This window comes from Rhincodon typus, chromosome 11 (genome assembly GCF_021869965.1).
Source record: "Rhincodon typus isolate 14 chromosome 11, sRhiTyp1.1, whole genome shotgun sequence".
Lineage (NCBI taxonomy): Eukaryota > Metazoa > Chordata > Chondrichthyes > Orectolobiformes > Rhincodontidae > Rhincodon > Rhincodon typus.
In genome coordinates, this window is record NC_063342.1 from 73,611,093 (window position 1) to 73,630,710 (window position 19,618).

The 19,618-nt window shown below is 46.6% G+C and overlaps 1 protein-coding gene across 1 annotated transcript in view; it reads left to right on the forward strand.

Annotated features, from left to right (window-relative positions):
• Positions 1-19,618, forward strand: part of phex (phosphate regulating endopeptidase homolog, X-linked) — a 67,842-nt gene that overhangs the window by 40,032 nt on the left and 8,192 nt on the right. Inside the window, exons 11-18 of the mRNA XM_048603339.1 lie at positions 417-545; positions 5,193-5,294; positions 6,858-6,935; positions 9,536-9,639; positions 10,363-10,421; positions 13,195-13,249; positions 15,459-15,526; positions 18,542-18,672. Coding sequence (XP_048459296.1) covers positions 417-545; positions 5,193-5,294; positions 6,858-6,935; positions 9,536-9,639; positions 10,363-10,421; positions 13,195-13,249; positions 15,459-15,526; positions 18,542-18,672 — 726 coding nt within the window. The remainder of the gene's footprint in view (positions 1-416; positions 546-5,192; positions 5,295-6,857; positions 6,936-9,535; positions 9,640-10,362; positions 10,422-13,194; positions 13,250-15,458; positions 15,527-18,541; positions 18,673-19,618) is intronic.

Here is a 19,618-nt window from a genome sequence, read left to right on the forward strand (position 1 = left end):
GTACCACACACACTGGGTGTAGCCCCCGTTGTACCACACACACTGGGCGTAGCCCCTGTTGTACCACACACACTGGGTGTAGCCCCCGTTGTACCACACACCATTGTTTCTTTATATCACATAAACTGCACTCCATGATAGCGTACTTTGTGAAGATACCTGATTGTCTCTTTAGAATTCTCCTTGTAGGGAAAAGCTGCCAGCAACATTGGGACTGCAATGGCCCACAAACAGCAAGTGTGCTGTGAACAGTAAATAGCGGGTGTGTTGTCGCTGAGGGATAGCTATTGGGATACAAACTGAGGAATGTGAGTCAATCAATCTGGTTGTTCTCTGAGGGGCCAGTGGGGTGTGATGCTAGAACAAGAGCAACACAGGAACTGGAAACGGTACTGAATTTCGGAAACCTGTTTTAGGTGATGACAGGGGCGACATCGCTGTCTCCACGTTGGGACAAGTGTGTGGACTTTGTGGAGTATGTTCTACCTGACGCCGTTGGCAGGATGTTTGTAGAAACACATTTTCAGGAGGACAAGAAACAGCTGGTAAGTACTATTTGGTCTGCCCACCAGCTGTGTGTGTTTCATGGCCAGTTTACCCATGGCACCACCTTAGTGTATAAACAGGTAGCGTGCTTTCTAACTACACCTTTAAAAGCCACACTGCATCATTGGCTGTGCAGCAGCTCTCTGCTTGTGAATGGCCCCATATTAATCAGCGAATCCAACAGCCTTTAGCTCTGTGTTGGAGGTGTCTGGATATGCAGCTTAACTAGAATTCTGACCAAGAGCTGAGAAAGATGATTAGGCCAGGCAGCTTGCTCCTTTGGCCAGTGCAGACATGATGGGCGGAGTGGCCTCGTTTTGTGCCATGAATTTTGCTCCATTTCTTAAATATTGTAAGTATCTCAAGAAGGGGAACGTGTATCCTTTAGTGCAAGTTTCTCTGTTCTCTGTGCGAGCTCAGGCCAGTTCATTGTTCAAACAGTAAGTATTGTCCATACAAACACAACAATACGGTTACAGGAGCAGCCTGGTTCCAACCTTCTAGCAGAATCCTAAACTCATGACTACTGAGGTTAAAGTTAGATCCTAGCAAACCTCAAAAGGTCATTCGCAGATTTATTAAACCCTCTCTTGACAGTATAGGGGGGAGGGGCAGTATATGAATTTTGAGTAAGGAAGGCCAGCATAAACAAGCTAGATTCGATTATTCAATGTTCCAACATTCCCAACAACCCCAATTTTCATCTCCTTTCGAAATCTTTTCTCTCTGAGGCACTGATCTCTTGGAAGTCTCTTCCCAGAGAGCAGTGGGGGCTAGGTCACTGAATTCAGCCAAGGTTGAGATAGACAGGTTTTTGATTGCCAAGGAAGTGGAGGATTATGGGGAACAGATAGGAAACTGGAGTTCAGGTCACCATCACATCAGCCATGATCTTATTGCAAGGTAGACTAGACTTGAAGGGCCAAATTGCCTACTCCTGCTGTTATTTGCTGTGATCTTATAGAACATAGAACAGTACAGCACAGTACAGGCCCTTCAGCCCATGATGTTGTGCCAAAGTTTTACCCTAAACCTAAGGTCTATCTAACCTCCACCCCTACCTTGTACTATGATCCATATGCCTATCTAATAGCCGCTTAAATGCCCTTAACGAGGCCAACTATCCTCTCCGGCAATGCATTCCACACCCCTACCACTCTCTGAGTAAAGAACCTACCTCTGATATCTCCCCTGTATCTACCTCCACTCACTTTAAAACTATACCCCCTCATAATAGCTACCTCCACCCTGGGAAAAAGTCTCTGGCTGTTCACTCTATCTATACCTCTGATCATTTTGTAAACCTCTATCAAGTCACCTCTCATCCTTCTTCGTTCTAAAGAGAAAAGCCCTAGCTCTCTCAACCTTTCCTCGTAAGACCTTCCCTCTGGTCCAGGCAACATCCTGGTAAATCTCCTCCGCACCTTTTTTAACGCTTCCACATCTTTCCTGTAATGAGGTGACCAGAACTGGACACAATACTCCAGGTGTGGCCGAACCAGGCTTTTGTATAGCTGGAGCATAACTTCACGGCTCTTGAACTCAATCCCTCTATTCGTGAAAACTAAAGGCAATTGCATCTTGTGGCAGCTGGAAAGTAAGAACACTCAGTGTGGACTATTTGTTTTGTGGGAAGGTTTTATCTGACTAATTTCATTGAATATACTGACGAGGTTTCTTTTTATTCATTCATGGGATGAGCATTTATTGTCCATCCCTAATTGTCCAAAGGGCAGTTAGGAGTTAACCACATTGCTGTGGGTCTGGAGTTTCACGTAGGCCTGACCACAGTAAGGATGGCAGTTTCCTTCCTTAAATGACATTAGTAAACCAGATGGGTTTTTCCAACAATTGACAATGGATTCATGGTCATCATTAGACTCTTAATTCCAGATATTTTATTGAATTCAAATTCCACCATCTGCTATAGTTTTTTAAATTTACTTTGTAATCCACCATCTGCTACAGTGGGATCAAAGAGTATGGGGAGTAAGTGGGAACAGGATACTGAACTGGATTGTCAGCCATGATCATATTGATGCAGGCCCAAAAGGCTGAATGGCCTATTGCTGCTATTTTCTATTTCTCTACCTGTGCTGCAGCCATCAATCATTTGGGTATGCAAGACTCCAGGTCACCCTCACCCTTTCGAATTGCGCCCTCTTTATTAACTCTCTGTGTTCTTCCTATCAAAATTAATGATTTCACATTTCTCTGCAAATATTTTAATCTGCCACAAATCTCCCCATTCTGCCCTAAACTCTCGCACTGTCCTCACGGTTCACAAAGCTGTTTAGGTTTGTATCATTCATTAAGTTTGAAATTGTGCCCTCTAGACTAAAGACACTCATATTATTTTTATTTTTTCATTTGTGGGATGTGGACATCACTGGCTGGGTCAGCATTTCTTGCCCATCCCTAGTTGCCCTTGAGAAGGTGGTAGTGAGCTTCCTTCTTGAACTGCTGCAGTCCTCCTGCAGTAGGTTGACATCACAATGCTATTAGGGAGGGAATTCCAGGATTTTGACCCAGCGACAGTGAAGGAACAGCGATATATTTCCAAGTCAGGATGGTGAGTGACTTGGAGGGAACTTGAAAGTGGTGGTGTTCCCATATATCTGATGCCCTTGTCCTTCTAGATGGAAGTGGTCATGGGTTTGGAAGGCACTGTCTGAGGATCTTTGGTGGATTTCTGCAGTGTATCTTGTAGATAGTACACACTGCTGCTACTGAGCATCGGTGGTGGAGGGAGTGGACGCTTGTGGATGTACTGCCAATCAAGCGGGCTGCTTTGTCCTGTATAATGTCAAGGTTCTTGAGTGTTGTTGGGGCTGACGTCATCCAGGAAAGTGGGGAGTATTCCATCACACTCCTGACTTGTGCCTTACATGGTGGACAGGCTTTGAGGAGCCAGGAGGTGAGTTACTTGCTACAGTATTCCTAGTCTCTGACCTGCTCTTGTAGCCACTGTGTTTATGTGGTGAGTCCAGTTGAGTTTCTGGTCAATGATAATCCCCAGGATGTTGATAGTGGGGAATTCAGTGATGGTTGAATGTCACCATGGAATATCAAGGGGCATTGGTTAGGTACACGAGGGAAAGCAAGGCTCTTCATGCTGATTCCTGGGATCCCCTTCCTGCAGTGATGAAGGGTCTAGGCCCGAAACGTCAGCCTTCCTGCTCCTATGATGCTGCTTGGCCTGCTGTGTTCCTCCAGCTCTACACCTTGTTATCTCACCTGCCGTCTATCTGCTATCACTCAGCCGATAGCTGTCGCTGTCCCTTTCTAATTCCTTGGGCCTCAGTATTACTGACGTTCCTGTTATCTCTTCCTCTGTCAAAAGCCATTTTGGACGTCCCTGTTCACCACCCTTATACGCAAGGAGGATTGGGAGATTATGGCCAGTTCCTTGGATTTAAAAATAAAAGTTCCTGGGAGGTGAGTGTCAGTGACTATTCCAGTGTTTGTACTGGTGAGTTGCTGTAATCCCTCTGGTGTGGGGACACCCATGCTGCTGTTAGCAAGCAGTTTCTATCTTAACTTCCTCCAATGCCCCGTGGATGCACCTCATCTAGCCCTGGAGATTTATCAACCTTAAGTATAGCCAGCCTCTGTAATATCTCCTCTTTTGCCCATTCAGTGTCTCAGTTACTCCCACTTTTAGCGCAGCTTCTTCCTGACGGATGTAAAGTATACCCTGCCTCGATGCCCTTTTTGGTCACTAACCAGACCTACTCCACCTTTTTATTGTTTATATACCTGCAGAAGACTTTAGCTTTCCCTTTTATGTTACCTGACAGCCTCTTTACATACTCCCTCTTTGTCTCTTTACTTCCTTTTTCACTTCCCTTCTGAGCTTTCTGTATCCAGCCTGGCACTCGCTTGTGTTATTATCCTGTCATCTGTTTTCTGCTTCATAGTGTTGAAACAGACTGATCCAACTTGTCCATGCTGACCAGATAAAATCTAGTCCCACTTGCCAGCATTGAGCCCATATCCCTCTATAAACCCTTCCTTTTCATGCACCCATCCAGATGTCTTTTAAATGTTGTCATTGTACCAGCCTCCACCTCACGAGTTGCTTTCATCGAATTGTTGTGAAAACTTGTCAGGTCCTCACCCAGTCTGGCCTACCTCTGACTCCAGCCCCACAGCAATGTGCTTGACTGCCCTCTGAAGCGGCTCTAGCAAGACACTCAGCTCAAGGGACAATTAGCAAAGGGCAACAAATGCTGGCCCAGCTAGTGAACCCCACATCATCCACGAGGGAATAAATGAAACTGGCAAGACAGTGGGCCAAGAGCTGGAAACCGGAGCTGGAAAGTGTCAGAACTGCTTTTCGGCTAACATGAACAGCATGGGCTGAGTGGCCTTCTTCTGGAGCTGTGGATCTCTCTGTATGATCCATCGATTGAAACGGCTGTGAGTCCTTCGCAATGAAGAGAAGTTATTAGGGAATCAGACTAATCGACTGTTAGTCTTTAATTTCCAAATCTTTCTAATCCCTAACTATAGAGAAATGTGGGTGTGGGTTCAATAATGTAGCCAGACTAGGGACCCAACCTCTTCTGGCCATCCCAAACAAGGGTGTTTTAATCAGCACGGCTGTTAATGATTGTTTAAAGTTGGAGCTCCTCTATTTTCAGACTGAAGATTTGGTTGCTGGTATTCGCTGGGCATTTGTGGACATGCTGGAGAAAGAAAATGACTGGATGGATCCGGAAACCAAGACCAAAGCTAAAGAGAAGGTAGGTTTTTGCATGTTTGAAAATAAGACGTGTTTGAAGTTTGCAGGTCAGCGGCTTCGGCCTGGAGACTTGCTCGACGGGAGTGCAGATCGATCAAACAAGATGTGTGGGAGGGCAGGCACAGCTCTGATTGACTTGTACAGAGCACTGTCACTGACTGATCACCCTGTTTAGTGAAAAATGCAGGAAAGTCACCACGTCTGCCAGCAGTCAAGCACCCCCCAATTCAATCTGCACGTAATAACGATGACGTGGAGGTGCTGGAGTTGGACCGGGGTGGACAAGGTCAAAAACCAAATAGACCTATTGGACTACAACCTGGTGACGTGTGGTTTTTTTGACTTTGCATGTAATAAGCCACATGCCTAGGGGTCCCATTATTGCACATTTACCAGGTTTTTGCTAGAGTTGCATAGAGTGTTGGGAGGCAACCTCTAGAGTACTATGTTCAGTTTTAGTCCTTAATTAGGTAAGGATGTAAAAGCGTGAGAACCTGCTCAAAGAAGGTCCAGTCGACTGATACCTGGGATGGAGGAACTTATCATACAAAAAAAGGCTGGACAGGGAAGGTCTCTATCCATCAGAGTTTAGAAGTCTGAGAGGTGACCTTTATAGAAACGTTTTAAGACCCTGAAAAGACTTGACAGAGATGACTTGTGGGAGAGATTGGAAGGAGGGCTCAGATGGAGATGAGGAGGGATTTTTTTTTTTCTTCTCGGAGTTTTTGGAACTCTCTTCCCCAGAGAGCAGTGGATGCACGCATCGTAGAATATTTTTGAGGCACGGGTTAGAGAAATTAGTGACTGGCCAGTCAAAGTGCATTGGAGATGGGTGAAAATGTCAAGTTGGGTTGTAGTCAGTACCATCAAAATCATGTGGAATGATGTAGCAGGCTCAAAGGAGCCGAATGGTTTGTATGCAGAATCATAGAGTCATACAGCACGGAAACAGACCCTTCGGTCCAACCTGTCCGTGCCTACCATAATCCCAAACAAAAGTAGTCTCACCCGCCTGTTCCTGGTCCATATCCCTCCAAATCTTTCCTATTCATGCACTTATCCAAATGTCTTTTAAATGTTGTAACTGTACCCACATCCACCACTTCCTCTGAAGTTCATTCCACACACAAACCAAAAAAGTTGCCCCTCATGTCTTTTTTTAAATCTCTCTCCTCTCACCTTAAAAATGTATCCCCTAGTCTTGAAATTCCCCATCCTAGGGAAAAGACAACTGCCATTAACTCTATCTATACCCCTCATTATTTTATAAACTTCTATCAGGTCGCCTCTCAACCTCCTATGCTCCAGTGAACAAAGTCCCAGCCTATCCAGCCTCTCTTTATAACTCAGACCTTCCATACCCGGCAACATCCTGGTAAATCTCTTCTGAACCCTCTCCAGCTTAATAATACCCTTCCTATAACAAGGTGACCAGAACTATACACAATACTCCAGAAGAGGCCTTGCTAACGTCCAGTGCAACTTCAACATGACGTCCCAACTCGTTGTGCACTGTCATGTTCCACTCTGTTGGATTAACTTCTTGATTTTTTCTTTCCATCAGGCACATGGAGTTCTTGCCAAAATAGGATATCCTGACTTCATACTGAATGATACCATCATCAACGCCAACTTCAGAAATGTAAAGTAGCTGATTGCTGGTTTTGACACTGTGGTATAATTTGGATGTTCTTGTGCTTACATCATCAGTGGGCTAGGGGAGGCTGAGGGCTGGATCCATGTGGGATCATCCTATCTTGGAAAATCAATAGGGAAGCAAAACCTTTGGCAAATGAATGTCATTTTGTTCTTTCTTTCAACTGCTAGATACCTCAGATTCCTCAAAATGCGCATTTATCTCTTTAATAGTATGTTTTGTGTTATAGAAGGTGAAATTCTGTCCTATCAAGTGTAAGGTAACTGAGTCAGACATTCCAGTGCCAAAAGGCAGAGAATTATAATGTCAGAGGAGGCTCCCAGTGTTCAGGGTTTATTGCCTCAGCCCCTGATCCCTAAACTGGACTCTGAGAATGCCCCAGAGGCTGTCAGTCAGATCTCTGCTCGCTTTGCTCTTCAAATGAAAAGATGTCAAGCAAAGGAGCTGAGATTTCTCAATGCCATGACAGTGCTAGCTTTAACTCCACCCGACCTCCAACCATTGGGATCCTGGGAGTGGGAGAGTTGCACCCAAAAAGTGTGTGTGGGCCCCTTGCTGTTTTCACAAGCTGAGTATGGATCAATATTGGGGGGGACATTGCTCAGCTGTTTTCTGAGGATCAGTCAGATCCCTCACCCTCCCACCCTGTCCCCATGGAGAGGCTCGGGGGGGATCCTTGTTTGAATGAGTAGATTGCAGCACTAACATGGTACAGCAACCTAGTCCTGGAGTCTTATTCCAACTCAGCGATGAAAACCCTAGGAACTGTGAGAGGTTCAAGGCCAGAGGTGTAACTGGACCCATTTCTGACCCGAACCCAACACTGAGCATGCTGCTAATAAACAGGAGAAAGATAATCCTAAACATTGGAATTCTGTCCAAAAACAAAACTTAGTATCATCACTTGTGTTGACTGGATTCTCTTCCTAACCCTTTTGTTAATCCCTGTGTCCTGCATGATCTGATTTCTGATTATCCCAGGACCATATCTCTCCAATAAAACACAAAAGAACCCCCTGTTATTAGTCACTAACAGTCCCCGGTAACAACTTAGTCCCAGCCTGATCGTTAGCAACTCCTTTGTCTGTCCAACTGTCTTTCTCTCTCTTTGGGCTCTATCCTATCGTTTACTCCCTACCCCACCCACCTCCCTATTTTCTGCATATAAACTGACGTTTTCCCAGCCACCATCAGTTCTGAGGAAGGGTCACCAGACCCGAAACGTTAACTCTGTTTTCTCCTCCACAGATGCTGCCAGACCTGCTGAGCTTTTCCAGCAACTTTGTTTTTGTTCCATATCTCTCTAAGGTGGGCAATTCTCCTTTGTCCCTGACTTATATAGGAGTACAATTATATCGGAGGCAGTTCAGAGGACATTCATTATATTGATTCCAATGATGAGAGGATTGTTTTATGAAGAGATCGAGCAGTTTAGGCTTATACTCTCACGAGTTTAGAAGAACAAAAGGAAATCTAATTGAGGTATATAAGATGCTAAAGGGATTACAAAGTAAATCTGGAAAGGATGTTTCCTTGTAGAGTCCTTACAGTGTGGAAGCAGGCCATTCGGCCCATCGAGCCCATGCCGACTCTCCAAAGAGCAGACCCAACACCCCCTTCCTTATCCCTGCATTTCATGGCTAACTCATCTCACCTGCACATCCCTGAATAGTGTGGGCAATTTAGCATGGCCAGTCCACCCAACCTGCACGTTTTACATTGTGGGAGGAAACTGGAGCACCCAGAGGAAACCTACGCAGACATGGGGAGAATGTGCAAACTCCACACAGACAGTCGCCCGAGGGTGGAATTGAACCCGGCACCATGAGGCAGCAGTGCTAACCACTGATCCACCGTGCTGCCCTCAAAAATGGGGCAATCTGGAACGAGAGGTCTGGCAGCATCTGTGAAGAAAAAAAGTCAGAGTTAGCCTTTCGGGTCTGGAAGGGTCAGTTCTGAGGAAGGGTCACCAGTCCCGAAACATTAAGTCTGATTATTTTTCACAGATGCTGCCAGACCTGCTGAGCTTTTCCAGCAACTTCAGTTTTTGTTCCTGATTCACAGCGTCCACAGTTGTTTCGGTTTTTATCTAGAACACAAGGTTATACTTTTACGCTAAAGGGCGGATTTAAAACAGAGGTGAGGAGAAACCACTTCTCTTAAAGGGTCATGAATATCTGGAATTCAGAGCATGGTGGACGCTGGGATGTGGAGGAGGCAGACATGTTTGTAATTAATAATGGGTTGAAGGGTTATGGAGAGCGGGCAGGAAAGTGGAGTTAAGGCCGAGATGAGATCAGACGTGATCGTATTGAAAGACGGGGCAGGTTTGAGGGGCTGAAAGGCTACTCCATTCTCATCCTGGTTCTCATGTTCTTACGATCTTCCTGAGCAGCCCGGGCCAAAGGCGACATTTGTAACAAGGTGTGGATGGTGCTTAGCAGGATGTGCTGAGCTGGCTGTGATTCCTTAGCGGATGCCTGCTCCAACCCTTCGAGGCTGCATTGGGGTACACTAAGAGTTGTGCTGGTGCGTTCACCTCCATGTCTGTAACTATGACTGTGCTTTGCCTGTTTTCTCCACAGCTGACTGTCTCTCACACCAACTACTTTGACAACGTCCTGCAGTCCCTTCACTTCTTCGCTCAGACAGGTTTCTCCTACTTAAGGAGCCGTGTTTCAAAGACAGAGTGAGTGCATGTTTGTCTTCTGATGTTGCCACAAAACAAGGGCCTGACGAGGCTTTTCACTGTTACTTAGGTAACACATGACAACAATCAATCAAATCCAATCGAAAAAAAGAGACAGCACTTTGCAAAGTGTGAGCATGCATGACTAGCCTGGGTCTCCAAACCTCACCAGAAAGTCACTGGTGACCTCCAGTGCAGATCCTATGGGAGCATGGAGGGTCCATGTGAAAGCCCCCTGCTCTGTCTCTACATGCCCCTCTCAGTACCCACCCAAATTGGGTAACCACAGGGGCAGTGCCAACATCCAGCAACATGTCCTTTTTGCGTTCCCCCCTCACAAAAGGAGACCAACATTGCAAACCTCTTTTTATGGTAATCGTTTCTCCAAATGTTTCATTTCTTAAAAATCAAACCTTTAAAGGCCCTTTGCGTTGAGCATAAAGCCCATTCCAAAAGCTGGAAATGTTGAACTGAGTGATCCTAGTGAACTGCTTCCAGTCTGGCGTTGGTATTAAATACATCTCCCTTATCTCAAAATCAACTGAGCCAATGACCTCTGAGCTGCTTCTGGAATATTATTCACTGCACTCGGAATTGCATTCCCCTTTAACAGAGGGATTATTCTCACCTCTGGACTGTGCTTTCAAACATATACGTGTTTGGAACTGTTCTGGAACGCATGGAAGCTGATTTGTCTAATCTGACCATCTCCTTTTTGTCCAGATGGTACACTAGTCCCACCACAGTTAATGCCTTCTACTCTCCAACAACTAACCAGATCCGTAAGTATCTTGCTTTCAGTTTCTGGACGGGTGAACCTGCATCATAGTAAATATGTAACACTCTGGGTTGTATGAGACACTGTCAGACTGTACTCAGCCTTATCAGCTCCAGCTTACTGGGCCAGCTGGTTCACTCGCTGGCTTTCACAGGAAGGGCAGCTACATCTCTGGCTACCTCATAGGGGGGAAACTGACCTAGGTCAAACAGTCCTACTCACACCAACCTGGAATCAAAGACTGGATAGTGGAGTGTTGGTAATTAAAAAAAAATCTTATAATTTATATCGAGACTTCCTCAATCATAGAAGGAGAGAGTCAAGCCTGATGGCAGTGATCGAAAGGGGTTGGTTAAAGAAGTGGCTTTTGAGGGGCGTTCTCACAGGCAGAGGGAGGGAACGCTGCAGGATCTGGTGTTCCACACTTCAGGTTGAATGTAACTGAAGCCGTGTGTGTGGTGAAGGTGTGTGTGGTGAAGAAGCCATGGAGGAAGCCCCCTGGTTAGGGGCAGTGGAGCATCAGCAGGTCTTTGAGAAATAGACCACCACAGGAGTAGGCCATTCAGCCCCTTGAGTCCTTGTTGGCTCCTTATAGAGACATCCCATCGGTTCCTTTCCCCTGCTGTATCCCCATGGCCTTGCTGACTTAAGTCTGTCCAGTGCCTGTCCCAGGTCCCTTTAGACTCCCTCGATTGCCTCCAGTTCCCCCTGGCTTCTGGGCAGCGAATCCCAGGCACTATCTAAATTAATAGTGTAACTCCCTCCCAACTCTTTCTCATTGTTCCTCTTTGTCCCTGTACCATCAACCAATGGGAACAACCTTTATCTAAATCTGTCACCATCTTGGCCACCTCAATCAAGCCTCCTCCCAGTCACCTCTCCTCCGTGCACCACCGTCCTGGCAGCTAAGATCCTTCACCCTGGAACCCATTCTGGCAAATCTCCATTGTACCCTCTCGCCAATCCTCCTGTGCTTTTTCTGAGGATTCCTGGAGGTTCTATGGCTGGAGGAGATCACAGACATGGCTGAGCATGAGGCCAAGGTGGGAATAGGGTGACAGTGTCAAATTCTCAACATTACTGGACCCAAGTCACCGTAGGTATTGTTGACATCAGATTGCTGGGTGACAGATGAGGGTGACTCTCCGATATAAGGGCAGCAGAGCTTTGGACAAACAGAAGTTGAATTGGAAGGGATCTAATCCTGAAAAACATTACGATAACATGTTAACAGAATGATAAAATTGTGATAGAGTTAGGGCCAGAGGCAGAAATGTTCTGGACCTGAAAGTAGGTCATCTTTGCGATGGAGAGGATACATTAGATTGTTTATTGTAAATTCTTCGATGGCTGAAGGAATAGCTGGCAAGGTCAATATTTGCAGACTATCCTTATTTGCCCTTGGACTGTGTGGCTCGCTCACTGACTTCGAACAGCAATTAGGGGTCATGTTGCTGTGGGTCTGGAGTCACATGTAGACCAGACCAGATGAGGACAGTAGACTTCCGACCTCAATACCATTGGTAAAACAGATTGATTCTCATTTAAAACCTATGAGTTTTACAATCTCATTTAATGAAACTGGCTTTTTAATTCCTGACTTTATTATTTAAATTTGAACATCATGAGTTGGCTGTGGTAGGATTTGAACATGTGGGCCTCTGGATTACTCATTGGTTTTAATTACTAATCCACTGGCATGACCGCTGTGCCACATCCTCCCCCTTCCTGGATGCACTTTAGGGGCGAAGATAATGAGGTTATGAACAGCCTGGTTCAACCTTTACCAGGGAATTGGGAGCTGGGAAGTGGAGGTTGTGCCGGGATTTGAAGCTATGGTTTTGACATTCCAAGTGTTTTGTCAGAGCGGGATGCAGCCCTTTCAGAACCGGGATGTTGGGATGGGCGATGGGCAAAATCGCCAAACGTATCAGCAGAATCTGACTCCATGGTGGAGAGACCGTGTTGATGAGGGGATCACGATGTGGCAGAGTCAGCATGGGAGCCGCGCCAGCTATAGTTGGCCAGGAAGAACTGGAAGCAGTTGATGGTGATTTGTTTGTATGTGAGGGAGTCCAGCATCCTTTTTGGCTGGAGGGAGAACCATGTTTCTCCTATTCACAGGTATTTGAAGATAAAGGAACAGTTGGCCTAATATCAGTGGTTGTTGGAGAGGATGCAGTCGCTCACTCGGGCGATGTGTGTTGAGGCAGACAGAGGGACTAGAGGAGAATGGTATACACAGTTCTGGTGTACCTTGTCCCCAAGTCAAGTCACAGAGAGTTTGGATGAGATGTAAAATAGACAACTGATTGGCTGACTTCAGCCAGACAACGTTACGTCCTCTGCTCTTGAGCCCCGACTGGTGGACGGAGTTCAGTGTTCCTTGGGTGGAAGGTCAGGAGAGCTCACTGTCACAGACTGTTAATCCAGAGACCCAGGCAATGTTCTGGGGACCCGGGTTCAAATCCCACTGCTGCAGATGGTGGAATTTGAATTCAAAGAAAATCTGGAATGAAGAATCTAATGATGACCATTGTCAATTGTCAGAAAACCCATCTGGTTCACTAATGCCCTTTAGGGAAGGAAACTGCCATCCTTACCTGGTCTGGCCTACATGTGACTCCAGATCCACAGCAATGTGGTTGACTCTTAACTGTCCTCTGGGCAATTAGGGATGAGCAATAAATGCTGCCTAGCCAGCAAAGCCCTCATCCTGTTAATGAATTAAATAAAAGTTAAACACAACCTTGTTTCTTTTCTTCTCCCGTTTGCAGAATTCCCAGCAGGAGAGCTTCAGAAGCCATTTTTCTGGGGAGAAAAGTATCCGATGTAAGTGCCCACTGTCGCTGCGGAATGAGTTGACCCAAGTTTTAACCCCTAACCTCGATCCTAGGCCTGACCTGAATGCATTTCCCACTGTCAGAGGGTCGGTGTGGACTCAATGGGCCGAATGGCCTGCTTCCACACTGTAGGGATTCTATGATATTTGAGGAAGAGCAGGGGGAGCATTCCTTGATGCCCTGAACATATCTATTCCACACACTACTGAAGGCAACCAGCTTGATCAATATTGTCACACTGTGCAAGCTGGGTCCATCTTTCTCAATATTCATTCCTGGGATGGGGGTGCCAGCATTTAGTGCCCATCCCTAATTGCCCCCTGATGAACTGAGAGGTTCTCTAGGCTACTCAGAGTAGTTAACAGTCCGTCTCATTGCAGTGGGCCTGGAGTTACACGAAGGCCCAGACCAGGTAAGATTTCCTTCCCTGAAGGATATTAGTGCAGTCAATGGGGTTTTACAACAAATGATGATAGACATCCAGCCACTGCCACTAGCTCTCGATCCCAGATTTCATCAGTTGCCACAGTGAGATTTGAGAACGAGTCCCCAGAGCGTTAACCTGGGCTGCACAGTGCGTTCTCTCATTGGCAGAGGTGTCATAGACATTCAAAGTCCCCCTTCCCTACAGCTGGGGGGTGGGGGAAAGGAGGGAGGGAAGGTAGTTGGAGGCATATCAGTTAAGCATCCATGGTGAAATGGTGGCTTAGGCACTTGGAGGGGAGGCTGTGATGGAGTGAGTGAGGAACCCCTGTCTTGGGTCAGTGAACGTGTGAAAGTCAGGATGGCGAACCTGCCATTTGCTGTTTTCAGAGTCTGATGACTGTGAAGGAAAATGACCTGCAGCTCCCTCGCACACTCCCCGGACCATTTCACAGTTGGTGTGGCCCATTCACTTTCAAAGTTCACAGCAGCAAATGAGTGCACAGCAAGATTCCATAATCACAGGATTGGGGTGGGGAGTAGGTGTGGTGTTGGGAGGCATGGATAAATGGTCAGATTTCCTGTTTGATTGGCACTGCTTAAGGAATCGCAAGGGCCCTGGGAGAACTCATCTGTGCTTCTGCAAAGGGTCCAGTCAATATAGACACAGAAATTAAACTGAGCCAATCAGCAGCAAACGTGGCACGAAGCCAGTCCATGATTGGAGGACCAGCAAGAAGCACCATGGCAACAGTGCGTGGTCATGGAAACTGAGAGGTGTGAATTGGCGAGAGAGAGAGAGATGGACAGTTCAGATCTGATGGAGGGGTGGGGGCTGGTCAGTGAGAAAGGGAGAGAACAGGTAGTAACAGAGGTGGGGGACAGAAGATACAATGACAGGGAGGCAGCAGCAAAGAGAGAGAGAGAAAGAGGAAAGTCGGCTGCAATGGGAGACGAGAGGGCGAGAGACCTCATGGCAGGGGAAGAAGGCTGGATACGGAGGCTGAGAGGGGAGAAGGAGGGAGGCTACAAAGGGAGTGAACAATTGTAAACCTGTCAACAACGGAATGCTCAGCTGACTAGGAGTCAGGGAAACTGGAAATCAATGTGTTAATTAATTTCTTGCAAATGAATGTGGAATCTTTAGCTTAAGACCATGTGTGCTCAGCAGCTACTATATGTGGAGGGGCAGGGAAATTGTAATGGATGCTCTTGGAATGAACATTGTGTCAATTGTTAAGTTTAATTCTATGCTGGAGATCAGAGGTCTGCACGATAACACATTAACTGTGATCGCACCAGTCTGTGGAAGGTGTGTATAGGGCTGATGGCTTTTATGTGTAGAATTGTGTGTCTGCTATTTTGAAGAAACCTTTTGTTGCAAGCTCATGCCCGTTGACTTGTACCAATTTAAATACTGCATATTACGATATTAATTCATTGTGTGTCGTGGATTTAAGTATTATGGAGGGTTGGTAATTATTGGTGATGTTAATGAATTCTTCTAATTCTGCTTCTGTTTGAGGCCAAATAACCTACATGTCAACACAAACACAGTATATATTGTTAGTCTGTGAGTACATCACAAAATAAATGAGAATGAAAAAGTAGTCCCAAAAGTCAAAATGTATCTGTCAAGAAATTGCTGAGAAGAACTCTTGGGTTGGGTTTGGTGGGGTGGCAGGGTGGCACAGTGTGTGATCTCTCTCTCTCTCTCTCTGGTCCTGAGGCAATGAGTATCTCTGAGGATTCCAGTGAATTGCTTTTGATTTCAGGTCCATCAGTTATGGTGCGATCGGAGTCATTGTTGGACATGAGTTTTCACATGCATTTGATGACAATGGTGAGTAACTGTCAGCTCTCATTGAGGAGGAGCTCTCGGTACAATTTTTAATGATACTTCTCTCTAAATTGAAATGTGGATTTTTAAAAACCCTTTGGAGCATGGCATTGTTGGCAAGGCCTGCACTGGTTTCCCCTCGGTAACTGCTCTTAAGCTGAGTGGCTTAGGAACATAGGAATAGGAGTAAACCATTCAGCCCCCGTTCCTCCATTTAATGAGATCATAGAAAGCTAACGGCATGCTGGCGTTCATGATGAGAGGACTTGAGTATCGGAGTAAGGATGTCTTGCTGTAGTTACACAGGGCCTTGGTGAGGCCACTCCTTGAGTACTGTGTGCAGTTTTGGTCTCTTAGTCTGAGGAAGGACGTTCTTGCTATTGAGGGAGTCCAGCAAAGGTTCACCAAACTGATTCCCGGGATGGCAGGACTGACATAGGAAGAAAGACTGGATCAACTGGGCTTGTACTCGCTGGAATTTCGAATGAGAGGGGGGATCTCATAGAAACATAAAATCCTGATGGGTCTAGACAGGCTGGATGCGGGAAGAATGTTCCCGATGTTAGGGAAGTCCAGAACAAAGTGTACCAGTCTAAGAATAAGGGATAAGCCATTCAGGACTGAGATGAGGAGGAATTTCGTCACCTAGAGAGTTGTGAATCTGTGGAATTCTCTCCCACAGAAAGCTGTTGGGGCGAGTTCATTAGATATATTCAAGAGGGAGCTGGACGTGGCCTTTGCAGCTAAAGGAATCAATGGGTATGGAGAGAAAGCGGGAATGGGGTACTGAGATTGCATGATCAGCCATGATCATATGGAATGGTGGGACAGGCTCAAAGGGCCAAATGGCCTATTTTCTATGTTTCGATGGCTGTTCTGTGGCCCGTATCCTTTAATACCTTTGCTTAACAAAAAAATCATCCAGCTCAGATTTAAAATGAACAACTGATTGATTATCCACTGTCGTTTGTGGAAGAACATTCCAAACCCCTACCATCCTTTGTGTGTAGAAATTCTCCCCAACCTCTTTCCTGAATGGTCTGGCCCTCGTTCTCGGACTATGCCCACTGGTTCTAGAAACACCAACCAGTGGAGATAGTTTATCTTTATCTATCCTGTCTTTTCCTGTTAATATCTTGAAGACTCTGATCAGATCACCCCTTTGCCTTCTAAATTCTAGAGGAAAAGGGCCTAATCTGTATAATATCTCCTCATAACTTTAACCCCTGAAGTCCAGGTATTATTCTTGTAAACTGACATTGTACCCCCTCCAAGGCCAACTCTGTGATTTCAGAGAGCAGTTAAGAGTCAATCACATTGAATTGGGTCCAAAGTCATGTGTAGATTGGCAGACTTCCTTCCCTAAAGGACAGCAGTGAACCAGAAGTTTTCTGACAATTGATGATGGTTTCACAGTCATCATCAATTGAGGTAGCCTGAGGATTGATTAACTGAATTTAAATTCATCCGGCTGTTGTGGTGAGATTTGAACCCATGTTGCCAGAGCATTAGCCTGGGCCTCTGCATTACTAGGTCAGTAACAGGATGGTGATGCCACTGTTGCCCTCAGGTAGGTTATTACAAAGAGCCAGAGCTCTTTAGGATACATGCCTTACTGCTGCCTTCTGCCCCTTTCACTCTTATTTCCTTGACTTTGCTCGTCTCTCAGAATCCCTACAGAGTGGGAGCAGGCCATTCAGCCCATCGAGTCTACACTAACCCTCCAAAGATCATCCCACCCAGACCAAACCCGCTACCTTATCCCTGTAACCTTGTATTCCCCATGGCCAATCCACCTAGCCTGCACATCTTCGGACTGTGGGAGGAAACTCTCACAGACATGGGGAGGATGTGCAAACTTCACACAGGCAATTGCCCGAGGGTGGAATCGAACCTGGGTTCCTGGCGCTGTGAGGCAGCAGTGCTAATCACTGAGCCACCGTGACGCCCGGACGATTTAGTTACTGAGAGGTCAGTGAAACACTCTCTGCCTGACTTCACCCTTGTTACTGTGTGGAGTAATGGGGAGCATTGTAGAAATATGGGAAACAGGAGCTGGAGTAGGCCATTCAGCCCTTCGAGCTGGCTCCGCCATCTAATATGATCATGGCCGATCCATCAACTCAGTCTCTGAGCCCGCTTTACCCCCCCTCCCCTTGATCTCACCTCAGGGTTCACTCAACATTTAAAAAGCATCTGGATGCGTGTATGGATAGGAAGGGCTTAGAATGATGTGGGCCAAATGCTGGCAAATGGGACTAGGTCAGATTGGGATGTCAGCATGGATGAGTTGGACCAAAGGGTCTGTTTCTGTGCTGTATGACTCCATGAGAGGACCGACACTGCTCACAGTACTCCAGGTGTGGTTTCATTACAAAACTCAATCCTTTCGATTCTTCAATGTTGCCACATTGTAATTTGCAGTCTTCATTCGTTCATTGGACCGAAGGTATTTCTTTTTCCTCAGGGTGTTAAAGTTATTTCTTTCAGTATCTGTGAGTGGAGTTTTTCTGCTCTTACGAAAGAGTTGTAGAGAGCAACTTCACAGGAGAAGTGGAGAGAGTTGATGCAGCCACATCTGGAGCTTTCCTCCTCCTCTGTTTGCATTTCCCTCGCCGTGTCTGTTACGGTGAAACCTGACCAATCAGAGGGTTATTACTATGCTGAGCTCTCCTGATCCCACAACAAATAGTGTTGATTGGTCTGGACTCTATCCCCAAAAAGTGACATTGTCTCAGTTAGTTTCACATCATTTCCAAGCTGCAAACAACTCACCGCACACTCTCCCGTTCAAAGCGATATTTTGTTTAACCGAGAAAATAAAAGGTGTGGTCTCTTACAACAACAACTTTCAAGTCCTGTGTTACCAAGTGACTATAGAGTAGAAGAGGACAGAACGACAGGGCACTTATCGAAGTGGACCAGCATCAAGGGAGATGGGGCCATTAACATGTCAGTCTATACGTAAGTTGTGAAAATTCTGTATTTCTTGTTTGCTATTTTCTTCTATTTTTGTAGGTCGAAAATATGACAAAAATGGAAATTTACATCAGTGGTGGAGCAACGCATCCATTTCAAATTTCAATGACAAGACTGAATGTATGATTAAACAGTACGATGATTACTACTGGCCAATAGCTGGCTTGCAGGTACGTCTGGGGCACTATAGGAGGGTTAGGGGTGTGGCCTGGGCACTATAGGCGGGTTAGGGGTGTGACCCGGGCACTGTAGGTGGGTTAGGGCTGTGTCGAGGGCACTATAGGAGGGTTACAGATGTGTCCCGGACACTATAGGCAGGTTAGGGGTGTGTCCTGGGCTCTATAGGAGGGTTAGGGGTGTGTGCCGGGCGCTATAGGAGGGCTGGACTGTGTTGAGGGCACTATAGGAGGGTTACAGATATGTCCCGGGTACTATAGGAGGGTTAGGGGTGTGTCCTGGGCGTTATAGGAGGGTTAGGGGTGTGTCCCAGGCTCTGTAGGTGGGTTAGGGGTGTGTCCCGGGCGCTATAGGAGGGTTAGGGATGTGTGCTGGGAACTATAGGTGGGTTAGGGCTGTGTCGAGGGCACTATAGGAGGGTTAGGGGTGTGTGTCCCGGGCTCTATAGGTGGGTTAGGGCTTTGTCAAGGGCACTGTGGGAGGGTTACAGATGTGTCCCGGACACTATAGGAGGGTTAGGGGTGTAATCCGGGCGCTATAGGAGGGCTAGGGATGTGTGCTGGGAACTATAGGAGGGATAGGGGTGTGTCCCGGGTGCTATAGGAGGGATAGGGGTGTGTCCCGGGCACTATAGGAGGGTTGGGCTGTGTCGAGGGCACTACGGGAGGGTTACAGATATGTCCCAGGTACTATAGGAGGGTTAGGGGTGTGTCCCGGGTGCTATAGGAGGGTTAGGGGTGTGTCCTGGGCGCTATAGGAGGGTTAGGGATGTGTGCTGGGAACTATAGGAGTGTTAGGGGTGTGTCCCAGGCGCTATAGGAGGATTGGTGTGTGTCCCGGGCTCTATAGGAGGGTTAGGGGTGTGTCCCGGGCGCTATAGGAGGGTTACGGATGTGTCCCGGGCTCTGTAGGAGGGTTAGGGGTGTGTCCTGGGCTCTA